The 13168-nt window shown below is 35.3% G+C and overlaps 1 protein-coding gene and 1 pseudogene across 1 annotated transcript in view; one reads left to right on the top strand and one right to left on the bottom strand.

Annotated features, from left to right (window-relative positions):
• The window catches only part of DNAI4 (dynein axonemal intermediate chain 4), a 100273-nt gene continuing 87105 nt past the window's right edge, over positions 1 to 13168 (bottom strand). Inside the window, 2 exon segments of the mRNA XM_061411667.1 lie at positions 1 to 1841; positions 12798 to 12954. Coding sequence (XP_061267651.1) covers positions 1779 to 1841; positions 12798 to 12954 — 220 coding nt within the window. The 3' untranslated portion in view covers positions 1 to 1778.
• On the top strand, positions 11882 to 12001 carry LOC133245440 (small nucleolar RNA SNORA70; annotated as a pseudogene).

The following is a 13168-nucleotide window of genomic DNA, read 5'->3' as shown; positions in this document are numbered from 1 at the left end:
GATGTTTATGGCAACTTTAATCATAACTGCCAAATTTTTAAAGCAACCAAAACGTCTTTCAGTTGGTGAATGACAAACTGTGGTACATTCAGACATTGGATATTATTCAGCCCTAAAAAGGAATGAACTATAAAGCCATCAGCAGACATAGAAAAACCTTAAATTCATATTATTACATGAAAGAAGTCAATCTGAAAAGGCTATGTATTGTATGATTTAATACAATGGAATAGATTCAGTTCAGGATCAGTTGCCTAGGATCCAAGAAGAATAAAATGGCTTTGCTTTTCATTTAGGCCTGATGAGCAATGAGAATAGAATATGTGAAAGTTTTCTAAAATATAAAATAAAAAGAGACACATTTTTTCAATTACATTTTTATTTTGTTATACAAAGTTTTATGGAAAGTCCAAACCTTAAAAAAAAAAGACAAGAATTAATGACTTAAACCAGTAGAAAATTTATAATTTATAAATCCTAATAACCTGAACATTTATAATCCTTATAACCTTATCTAAGCTTTCAGTCCACCTAAAAATTGCCTTTCTTTGTCTAAAGGATGGCTCCAAAGAAATGAAGATTGTGAATGGATACTCGTAAAAGGTAATTCCCACTGTTGCACTGATTCCATCCTGTTTTTAATATATATTACTTTTCAGACAGTTTAGTGACTTTCAAGTGCCTTATGCTCTCCTCTCCACTTAGAATGCTTTATAGAACAGGCTATACTGCCCTATGGTCTCAGTTTACAAACACCAGGACTTTTTAAAACAAACAGCTTGGGACTTTCATGGTGGTCCAGTGGCTAAGACTCTGCGCTCCCAATGCAGGGGGCCTGGGTTCGATCCCTGGACAAGGAGCTAGATCCCACATGCAGCAACTAAGACCCAGTGCAGCCAAATTAAAATAAATAAATGATTTTTAAAATTTTGAGAAAAAAAAATAAAACAAACAGCAAGGAACACACTGTTGCGATCTATATTTGAAGGAGTTGCTGCCTCCCACTCCTATTTCTATAAGGTTGCTCTAGAACTGTTCACAAAATAACATCCCAATGGAAACTATAGATCAGGGACTCTCTATATTTTATCTGGGCCTACTTAAGTCTGGGCTTAAAACCCAGAGCAGATTCTGAAGGATGCAGAGAAGAATGCCCTGATGTATCCCAGACTAATTCTTATCTCTGAATTGGGAGTGTGATGCTTGCTGGCCAAACAATGCAATTCTGACATTGGCTGTCATGTCTTTTGCTAGTCAAATAGTCTAACTCAGTTCTATAGCTGTACCTCTCAGATCTAAGAGTATAAAGTTCTTATTTAAAATTGGGTATGAATATCCAATATTCTCATAATGCTAACAGCCGCATAATTTATAAACACTGGAAAACAGAGTTTGGAAAGCAGAAATTTAAAAGTGTGTGGACCTTTTGTCTTAATAAAGATTCTGTTTTAAGTAATCCTAATACTTTACAAGCTTTGCTTCTAAAGGAATAACAATTTCTAACCTATTTGTATATTTTATAAGTACATATTTGTACTTATAATGTCCTTGGAATATGATGAAGAAAAAGAATAGAAATAAATTTCAAAAATTAAGAAAAATACAGTGAAACTCTTACAGTTAGCTCAAATAATAAATCTAATCACATTTATCTGAAGTAAAAGTTCATAAATTTATATTAAATTTAGATGGAGGTTATACATCAAGTAGTGTTTTCTAGAATCAAAATCCCAGCTTACTTCATACAAACCAGATATTGGTTATTAAACATTGTTCTACTACTGATGATGAATTATGCTTTGACTTGACTTGGGCCCAAGCAAAGTCACTATTACATCTCCCTGAAAAGAAAAAAAGTTACACAATTAAAATGCAATAAAATACAAATTAAGAGGTAAAGTAGTGTTTAAAATGCCATTTAAAATTTATAAGCTAGTGATATACATATAAAAAGCATCCGGTAGGACTATAAAAGGAAACAAACCAAGTTAAATTTAAATAATAACATTTACTTCCTAGTATGAATTTGCTCTTTCCTTTGAGAGGCTCTCTTAATGAAGTTTGATAAACAATTTTATAAGGATTCAGTAAAGGGACAATTTTGGCAGCTCTTGTTTAGCTTTAATGCTTAATCCTCTGTTTTTTCATCCGTAAAATCACTTTTAGTCTTAATGGTATCTTAAGCTCTTTGTTGATCTGTAGTGTTTCATTAAAGAGAGTAAAACATCTGAATTTCTGTGTGGATTGGTATTTCATTTAATAATAATGATCTTTGTATCAAAGGGGTAAATGAAATCAAAGACGGGAGGTGAGTTTTCAAGAAAGACACAGTAAAAAGATGGGAACTTGAAGCAGAAGGCTAGGATTTTCTCTATCACATAGAAAAGTTGATCCTGAAGAAATCACTGATATCTGGGAATCTTAGTTTCTTTAAATGCATAATGAAAATATTAACATCCAGTTCCAAAGATTGTTGTAAGAGATGATTGAGCTAATGTCGTTGAAGGTGTTTTATAAGCTGCAAAGAGTTATAAGCACCATGGATAATGTCATGTAAGTCAATTCCTATCTTTTATCTTATACTATCCTTTCTTCAGCACCTCCCTATCCTTTTAAGCTCTGACACACCAAATCAATTGCTAAACTGGAGAGGGTGGGACAAACTGAGAGAGTAGCACTGATATATATACAATGCATGCATGCTGTGCACGCCTTCATACTAAGCCATTTCAGTAGTGTCTGAATCCTTATGATCCCATGGACTGTAGCCTTCCAGGTTCCTCTGTCCATGGGATTCTCCAGGCAAGAATACTGGAGTGGTTTGCCATGCCCTCCTCCTGGGGATCTTCCCAACCCAGGGATAGAACCCATGTCTCTTATACCTCTTGCATTGGCAGGCAAGTTCTTTACCATTGACCCACAAGGGAAGTCCACAATATATACATACCATTGTGGCTCAGCTGGTAAAGAATCTGTCTGCAATGAGGGAGATCTGGGTTCGATCCCTGGGTTGGGAAGATCCCATGGAGAAGGGAAAGGCTACCCACTCCAGTATTTTGGCCGACTCTATACAAAAAGTCGACGTGACTGAGCGACTTTCATACACTTGACTATCACACTATATATACAATATCATGTATAAAATAGATAGCTAGTGGAAAGCTGCTGTATTACACAGGGAGCTCAGCTTGGGGCTCTGTGAGGGGTAAGATGGAGGGTGGGAGGGAGGCTCAAACCTACCTAGATCTAGTTCAGTCTCTCACTTGGGCAGATTAGTAGATCATTACTATAGCTTGTTCACAGTTTTATTTTAGTGCCTAAAACAGACCCTGTCACATAACACATGCTCAGTAAATATTTATTGCATGAATGGTCTATCTTTTCTGCCTTCAATGTCTCTCAACATTAATATATATATATATATATATATATACACACACACACATATATATACATACATACACACCCATGTGTGTATGTATGTGAATGTGTTTGTATTTTTGAAGATTTCACTTCTCTTTTTGTTTTTCTCTTAATTTGGGGGAAAAAATGTACATTCAAAAATATTGAGGAAAAGATGCAAGCATTAGCATACTGAAACATAAGAACAGAAACAGTATTTAGGAGTGATTCTCTACAGGCTGCTTCCAGAAAAGGAGTTGGTTCATGCCACTGAAATTGGCTTCTGCCAAGTGCTTAAGCCATAATTCTGTTCAATGCAAGACTTAGGCCCCCAGCAACCAAGCCCCAGTGCACCAAGAGAGGAGCTGGTGCTTCAAACAACAATAAATGCTAATGTGGTGGTAAGTCCTGTTAACATCCAGCTACGTCTTAAACTTGTAACTGAAAGATTTGGACCCCAAGCTCCTGTTCATGTCAGGCACCAGGCTGATGCACCACCATGAACATGAGCTCTGAGTCAGTAGGATAGGGCTAGAGCCAGTGTCCTGCCATGTCCTATCACAATGATATTCTGACCCTTGGTCACATTGGGAGGGTCCAGAGTTTCAGAAAATTATGTCACTTAAAACCTCCACAGCCCTTTCTCCTTCTGTGCAAGGCCAGAGAAAGTGATGGGCAATGAGAAGATGAGCAGGTGTTGTGGTCCTAAAGTTGCTATTGATCCTTTCTCCATGGGTTTCCCTCAATGAACCCTGTTCCAGTACACTCGATGCATGGGCTGTCTGGTACTTAGCCTTTGTGAACTACATATTTCCCCTAAATCAACAAATGTCATCTTTGCCTTGAATATTTTTTAGTAAAATAAATAAAACTTTACTGATGAAGCTCTCTTTGTACTCCTCTCCAATTCTATTCTTCCTTCACCTTTCATTTCCCAGAGGCAGCCTTTATCATAAATTTGGCGTCCATATTTCCTGTATGATGAAATCATATGACTTGCAAAATTTTGATTAACTCTTGGTTAAAATTAACAGAGAAATTGTAGGTCATAATGTTACATGGTAAGATATCTTTATGGGAAATAATGGTTTGACATTAATTACTTTAATTACTATTATGATTGCAATTCTTCACTGAAAAGCTAAGGAGGAAGTGTACCAGTTAAGCTTGTGGTCAGTTATAATTAACATAAAATCTGATTAGTGATTCTTTGTTTAATTTCTCAGAAATATAACCTCTTGAACCTTTAAAATTCAATGGCCAAAAAGAATGAAAAACTTATTTGTATTAGGAAACTATTTACTAAGGTATGAAATATATTTGTTAAAAGAAAACTTTTGCTTACCAGCATTGAAATCATTCACATACACACCCCTTCCCCACCACACACACACACAAACACACACACACACACACACACACACTCGTTTTTTGAAAACATTCAGACTCTCTGATCTTAGCCTTCTGCTTACAGAGTATGCTGCTCAAAATAAAAGATGTCTCTAACTGATTCAAATCAAAACACAAAAATGAAAATTTTCTTTCACTTTCTAGTCTATATTCTTTTCTTTTACTAACTATAAATATAACAAGGACATAATTTTGAGTTGTGTGTCTAAGTAATATTACATAAATCATAACATATTGTATTTACCTTCTGACAATTTGCTTTTGTCATGCAACACTATGTTTTTTAAGATTTGTTCAAAATTTGTCAAATTGACATATTGAAATATATATCAAACTTCTGTATTATAGTCATTTATGTGATTATGCCATATTTTATTTATCCAATATCCCACTGATGTTCATTTAGATTGATTCCAATTTATCAATATAGAAACAAGGCTGTTATGAGTGTTCTTTTCTCATTAGCACATCTTTCAGACCACTACCAAGAAATTGAACAAAGCCCTAGGAGACATACAGAATCCAAACAAATGTCATTTAAACATCTAGAACAATTATAGTTCTACAAGATAGGAAAACTGTTGTAATTTAGAATTAATGACACAGTCAGTAAATGAATTGAAATGAATCAAGATGCAGCAACACATTCAGAGTTGCAGACTTCCAAGAAAACATGTGATATGCAGGTAATATATAACCAGACTTGATGAGAATGGGCTTTGAGACACCTCCATGTGGAGGGTGTTGACAAAGCACTAAAACAGGGCTCAGCATGTAGCCAAGGTAGTCGGGAAAATGCCCTTGAACATCTACTATCAATATGCATCTAGGCCAGTTGAGAAAATAATCTTCAAACCACTTGGGATGTTTCACTCATTTCTTTATTGGGAAAACATGTTTGCCCTGAGAAGAATAAAAACTGAGTATAGACACAATGCAGCAAATTAAACAGGTAATTATAATATTTTTGGATTAAAGCATTTGTACATGCTTGGTATTTTAAATATTCATTATATATAAAAGGATTTGTCATATTTGATTATCTAACAAATAAGTTAGTGATTCTAATGAAAATTACCTATAATGTAGTTAGGTAATTGATTTAGACTTGTAATCATAGATTGAAATATTATTAATTTGTAAAAAGCATTGGAACATTTAGGAAAATTTAAGATTAAGCATATTCAATATTTTAAACTTATTATATTAATAGGAGTTTCTTAAGTGAGATTTGTTTGCCCTAAGACAATTGAAGTATTTAAAATCCAATATATTAAATTTATAAATGTAATTTAAAAGATTCAAAGAAACTTAATTTTTACAAAAACTCACTTAAAAGTATTTATTAAGCTTTCCTAGACTTAGAATAATAAAATATATAATCTAAGACTTTAAGGTGAACTAAGACTAAATTTTTTTTAAATTTTGTAATGTGAATGTTTTAAGTGAACCTGAACTGATTTATCATCTCTGTCTGAAAGAGACATTAAAAAAAAACTCATATTGCCACCTTATATATATCCCTTAGTACATATGTGCAAGAGGATCTCATGATATCACTGGCTTACATGATATCTGAATTTTCAGTTTTATTGAATTGCTCTCCAAAGAGGTCATGCTAATTCATATTCCCATGATCCCTGCATAAGAATTCCTAGTTCTCTACAACTCTGCTAATGCTTGATATTAACTAATATTTTAATTTTGGTAAACTTGATCAATAGGAACTGATATCTTGCAAAATTTTAATTGCACATTTCCTCATTATTCATGAGAATGAATGTTGCTTTTGAAGTTTATTCGATAATTTAGTTTCCTCTACTCTGAGTTAATCGGAGAAGGCAATGGCACCCCACTCCAGTACTCTTGCCTGGAAAATCCCATGGATGGAGGAGCCTGGAAGGCTGCAGTCCATGGGGTCTCTAAGAGTCAGACACGACTGAGCAACTTCACTTTCACTTTTCACTTTCATGCATTGGAGAAGGAAATGGCAACCCACTCCAGTGTTCTTGCCTGGAGAATCTCAGGGACAGGGGAGCCTGGTGGGCTGCTGTCTGTGGGGTCACACAGAGTCAGACACGACTGAAGCGACTTAGCATAGCATAGCATACTCTGAGTTAACATTTTATATGCTGCCCATTTAAAAAATTGAGTCATTTCTTATTGTTTTGTAGGAGTTTTTACATACACTGGATATTAAATGTCTTCCATATATCTTGGAAACTTCTTATTCCAATCAGTTGTTTTTACCTTGGAATATGAAATCCTGGACAGAAAATATGAATTTTGACAAAATAATTATACAAAAAATAATTGAGATTTATAGAGAGTTTACTATGTGCCAGTAACAGTTCTAACCACTGCTGCTGCTAAGTCACTTCAGTCGTGTCCGACTCTGTGCGACCCTGTAGACGGCAGCCCACCAGGCTCCCCCGTCCTTGGGATTCTCCAGGCAAGAACACTGGAGTGGGTTGCATTTCCTTCTCCAATGCATGAAAGTGAAAAGTGAAAGTGAAGTCGCTCATTTGTGTCTGATTCTTAGCGACCCCATGGACTGAAGCCTGCCAGGCTCCTTTGTCCATGGGATTTTCCAGGCAAGAGTACTGGAGTGGGTTGCCATTGTCTTCTCCTTTCTAACCACTTTGTACATATTAACTCATTCTTTTTTTTTTTTTTTTTTTATGTAGCAGACTTTATTAAACGTTTAAGAAAGTGTTTGGAACAAGTCTGCCTGACAGATATTAAAACAACTTGAAATATAAACACCAGGGTACCTAAAAGGCCATGCTTTCCTTTCCTTTTTATTTTTTTTTAACCGTTCTCACCTTCCAGACTGAAACATTTTCATTCTTTCTAACAACCTTTGATTCTAGTGCCAATATTATACCTATTTTACAAATGAAGAAAAGGAAAAAATTTGAAAAAAATTAGATTTGGGGTGGTCATTTTTTAAAAATCTATCCTGACTTTAAATTATTAACACATTACCCTACATTTTCTTTTAGGAGTTTGTTTATTTTCCCCCATAGTCTTCAATCCATTTGCCGTTCACTATTACACAAAATGTGAGATGGGGGTTTAATTTTTTCCCCCTTTGTCACTTCTGGAATTGTAAACCTTAAATACCTTTTAGTCATCTGTATGAAAGTGAAAGTCGCTCAGTCCTATCGGACTCTTTGTCATCCCATGGACTATTCTCCAGGCCAGAATACTGGAGTGGGTAGCCTTTCCCTTCTCCAAGGGATCTTCCCAACCCAGGGATCGAACCCAGGTCTCTGGCATTGCAGGCGAATTCTTTATCAGCTGAGCCACAAGAAAAGCCCAAGAATACTGGAGTCGGTAGCCTATCCCTCCTCCAGCAGATCTTCCAGACCCAGGAATTGAACCAGAATTGGACCGAGGTCCCCTACATTGCAGGCGGATTCTTTACCAACAGAGCTATCAGAGAAGCCCTGGTAATCTATATAATAAAGATCAAATTCCTTAACTTGGCAGTCGTACATTTTCTGGTCCTAAATGGCCTGACTGGTCCTTTTGTTGCTCTTTTCTCAAGCGATCTCTTTACCAGTCAAAAAGTCTACTCACAATGTCCTTAAAATGCCAAGTTCAGTTCATTTCAGTTGCTCAGTCCTGTCCAACTCCTTGTGACCTCGTGCATCATGGATGGCAGCATGCCAAGGACCTCTTCAATTCTATATTTTTGTTCAAGCCTTTCTCTCAGTCTAGAATAACAGTTCTACTCTCTTGTCTACAGGAAAAATCCTGATCCTCTAAAACATTGTTGAAATTCAGTCTCCTGTGTGAAAGCCTTCCCCAGAGCATTCTTATTTTTTTTTTTCTTCTTCCTATTCTCCTATCAAAAGTCAACTATTTTCCTGCTCTGTGTTCCTAAGGGAGTTTGTTTATTATTTTGTTATTACCCGATTGTGTTTCTTAAGCACACATTGTGGTTTCTTTCTTAGAAACCATATGTCTTTTGTCTGTAGGTTTGTTCATTCACACATCTATTCAACATTTGCTGAATGTCTATTATGTGCTAGTGCTATGCTAGATACTTGAATATAAAAGTTTCAAACAGCTCAAATTAGTAAGATGTGTATACAAAATATTATAATTTATATTGACAAATTATTGTAGCATTTGATCAGTACTAGATAAAAATACATGTGATGAAAAGAATCGACATGCTAATGCTTACAGATTTCCCTCCAAACACTACACCAACATATACTAATAAAAATTTTGAAAAAATTCAAGCCCCCCTTCCCTACTGCCCCCAGTTCAGAGCTTGTGGACAAGTTCTTAGCACTGAAAGAATTACAGAGACAAAAAAGGATGGATTCAGGCCTTGAGTTTATATTTAGGATTTGAGAGCTATGGGTGGAAGAAGCAAAAGGAATACTATGAACTATATATTTGGATTCATTTTAATGTTTCTTTGAAATACTCAAATAAATAGAATTCTCTTTTAATTTCTTTTGGCTGTTGAGCTGTATATCTTAAACAAGGTTCACTATGAGCACAAACATCCCCATCCTGTTAAAATATCTTGTACTCAATGTGTAAGAAAATGAAAATATTAAAATAGTTTATATCTTGGAAAAAATAAGGCATTAGAGATGCATTCCTCAGAGCACACTCAAACTATTTTGTAAGGAGACCAATGCATTTATACAATTACTTGATGTACTATAATGACTTGTAAAACAGACAAGTATAAGACTAAAATTCCCTTATGATCCTACCTTTAAGAAACAATGCTTCTAATATGTGATTTTTTTTCTCTAGCTTTTCAATGCGTATTTATTCAAAAGCATTTATTGATAACTACTATAAGCCTGGCTGCCATCTATGGGGTCGCACAGAGTCGGACATGACTAAAGCGACTTAGCAGCAGCATAAGCCTGACACTGTACTAAGACGTAGCCCAGAACAATAGAGACAAATTCAGTGTTTATGTAGAGCTTATAATCTAGCTGTGGGAGATGGGAAATTAACAAAATCAATCAATCAAAACTCCAGTATTCTTCCCTGGGAAATTCCATGGACAGAGGAGCCTTGCGGTCTACAGTCCCTGGGGTGTCAAAGAGCAGGACACTACCGAGTGACTGAGCGCACACGTGCACACACACACATACACACACACACAAAGACCAGTGTTATTAAGAAAATTAGTCATGGAAGAGTATTGAATAGGGAGTGTGGGGGAGAGTAGAGGCTGCAATTTTAAATAAGGTGGCCAGGGAAGACTTCACTAAGAAATTTGACATTTGAGCAAAGACTTGAAGTGAGTAGAGGATCAAACTGTGTATAAAGTCCCAAGCAAGCTAGTATGTATGTATGTAAGTAAGTATTTTCTGTCTGCTTGTTTGTTTAACATTTATAGTCCATATGGCTGGGGTAAAACTCCACCTCTTACATGTAACCCAAATCTAATCAGCACTTCTGACTTGCCTAGTCATATTTCCCTCTGGTTGGATATTTAGATGGTTCCTTTTCCTTTTTTTTTCTTTCCTTTTCTTTTTTGTCTCATCCTATCACAAAACATGCTATAATTTCTTAGATTGCCTTTATGAATATTTCTGTAAGATAGAGTTCCAAAAGTCAACAATTCTGGTTCAGATTGCCAAATTGCTCCCAAAGAACTTATACTAATTTTTATTTCAACTGTCAGTATAAGAGAGGACCTATCTTACCAAATGTCTGTCAGTAATAAGTAGTCCAATTAAAAGAATTTCTGTTAATTTGATATATGAGAATTCTATTAAATGAATGCTTTTCATTTAACTTAATTAAATATTTTTTGTTAATGAGGTTAAATTTTAAAGTATATTTACCAGCCATATTTTGTGAATGAACTGTTCCTGACCTCACTCACCCTTCTATTGGAGTCTTAGTATTTTTTCTTATTGATTCGTGTATATTTTTAATATTGTTAACATGTTGATATATTCATGGTAATATTTACTAGATCATTCCTTAAACTAGAAATCTAAACATAAACAGAAAAAAACTGAAAAGCTATCTTGAAAATAATGGACATCTATATAGTGTATGTGTATATATATATACATGTATATAGATATATATGGAGAAGGCACTGGTGACCCACTCCAGTACTCTTGCCTGGAAAATCCCATGGGCGGAGGAGCCTGGAAGGCTGCAGTCCATGGGGTCTCGAAGAGTCGGACACGACTGAGCGACTTCACTTTCACTTTCCACTTTCATGCATTGGAGAAGGAAATGGCAACCCACTCCAGTGTTCTTACCTGGAGAATCCCAGGGACGGGGAGCCTGGTGGGCTGCCGTCTATGGGGTCACACAGAGTCGGACACGACTGAAGCAACTTGGCAGCAGCAGCATACATATATATACATGTATATATATACACACATATATATACACAATGGAATATTACCCAGAAATTTTAAGAAAGTGAAATTCTGCAATTTGCAACAACATGGATGTATTTGGAGGGTATTATGCTTAGTGAAGTAAGTCAGAGAAAGACAAATACTATATGTTTTCACATATATGGGAAATCAAAAAAGAAGATGAACGAGTGAACGTAACAACATAGAAACAAGACACAGATACAGAGAACAAATCAGTGCTTACCAGTGGGGAGAGGGGAGGAGAGAGTAGCAAGATAAGGAAAGGGGATTACGAGGTACAAATTACTAGGTATAAAATAAATAAGATACAAGGATATAATGTATAGCACAGGGAATATACCCAATATTTTATAATAACTTTAAATTAAGTATAATATATAAAAATACCAAATCACTATGTGATTTAACACTATAAATCAAATTTACTTCAATTTAAAAAACTTTTAAACAACAAATAAGCAAAAATATATATATATAATATTAAAAATAGTGGGCATCTAGTGATGCTGGTTTACTTGTCAAAGTTTTATAACAAAGCTTTGATAGCTGAAGATCAGAGTTAGGGAAGAGGATAATGTCAAACCAGTAGAAACAAATGGCAACCTTAGGAACACCAGAAAACATCTAAAAATATTATTTCCAAAAAAATTTAAAAATAAAAATATTATTTCTTTTTGCAGCCAGTTAGGCTGGCTGTGCTCTTCCTCATAGGGCCCCAGTGTGCAATCTCTGCAAACAGCAGCCTCCTTGGCTATTGCCTGTACAGGTTGCCCTAAGGGATCTTGGAGACAACTCTTTCTACTGGACCTTCATGACTGGCATGCTGTTCTGCCTAGGCTCCAGACAGGTATGCTTGGTGCCTGGGAGCAATGGCCAGAGTCATACGGCCATCCACACCTAACAGCAGAACAATAAGCCTGTGATTGAGGCCCTCCTCAGAGCCAAGTTCAAGTTCCCTGTACACCAGACGATCCACATCTCCAAGAAGTGGGGATTTACTAAGTTTAATGCAGGTGAATGTGAAAACATGGTGGTAGAAAAGCGGCTCATTTAGATGGCTGTAGGGTCAAATATATCCCTAATCGTGGCCCTCTGACAAATGGGTCCTGCACTCATGAGAGCCTTGGCGCTGCCCCTCCTTACTCATGCTTACCCATAAATTCTACTTTCTTGACAAAAATAAATAAATAAAAATATTATATCTTGTAAAAGTCTTTGAATATTTGCAGAGAACAGTCACAACCATAAACTAGGGACAGTTTTAAATTATTTCATATAATATTTATAATTATTCTGCTCAATTCATTTTGATATTTGGCAAAACTAATACAATTATGTAAAGTTTAAAAATAAAATAAAATTTAAAAAAAAAGAAAAAAAAATAAAGAACGATGTTTTCATTTAACAGATAAAGACTGTGAGGCTCAAATAAAATAAGCCTACTAGGCACCATGCCACTTTGGGACTTATATATATCTTTCCACTGTGCCACAGTTCAGATATTTGAGAAGTGTAAATCTCTTGTATGACACAAAACTACAGCTGAATAAAATCATAAAATGACATAAGATTTTGACTTTCAAGTCTTACCCTGTTAGAATCCAAAGTAGTGGGCATATTTTTTAATTCATATACAGCAACTTGTCCATCGCTATCTCCCACCAGAAGGCAATCTGTTTGCTTAGCAAAAAGAACAGTTGTGAACTTGATTCCAGGGTTAGCAACATTGACAATCAGAGGGTCCAAACTGTAATGAAATATTATATTTGTAAATTTAGTTATTGTTAATATATTCTTTTTACATACAGACTAAGAAGACCCTGAGATATTTGTGATTTCATGTAACAAAAACTAAAAGCATCTTTGTGTGTTTCCAAAAGCAAAATAACTACTTCTCACCCTTTATTCAGTCAAAGCTTTCATTCTTTCAATAAACTAATTTCAATGAAATAAAGTATTCA

The sequence above is a fragment of the Bos javanicus genome, chromosome 3 (genome assembly GCF_032452875.1).
Source record: "Bos javanicus breed banteng chromosome 3, ARS-OSU_banteng_1.0, whole genome shotgun sequence".
Taxonomy (NCBI): domain Eukaryota; kingdom Metazoa; phylum Chordata; class Mammalia; order Artiodactyla; family Bovidae; genus Bos; species Bos javanicus.
The sequence above is the reverse complement of the archived record's forward strand: the minus strand, read 5'-3'. Positions and strand labels throughout refer to the sequence as shown.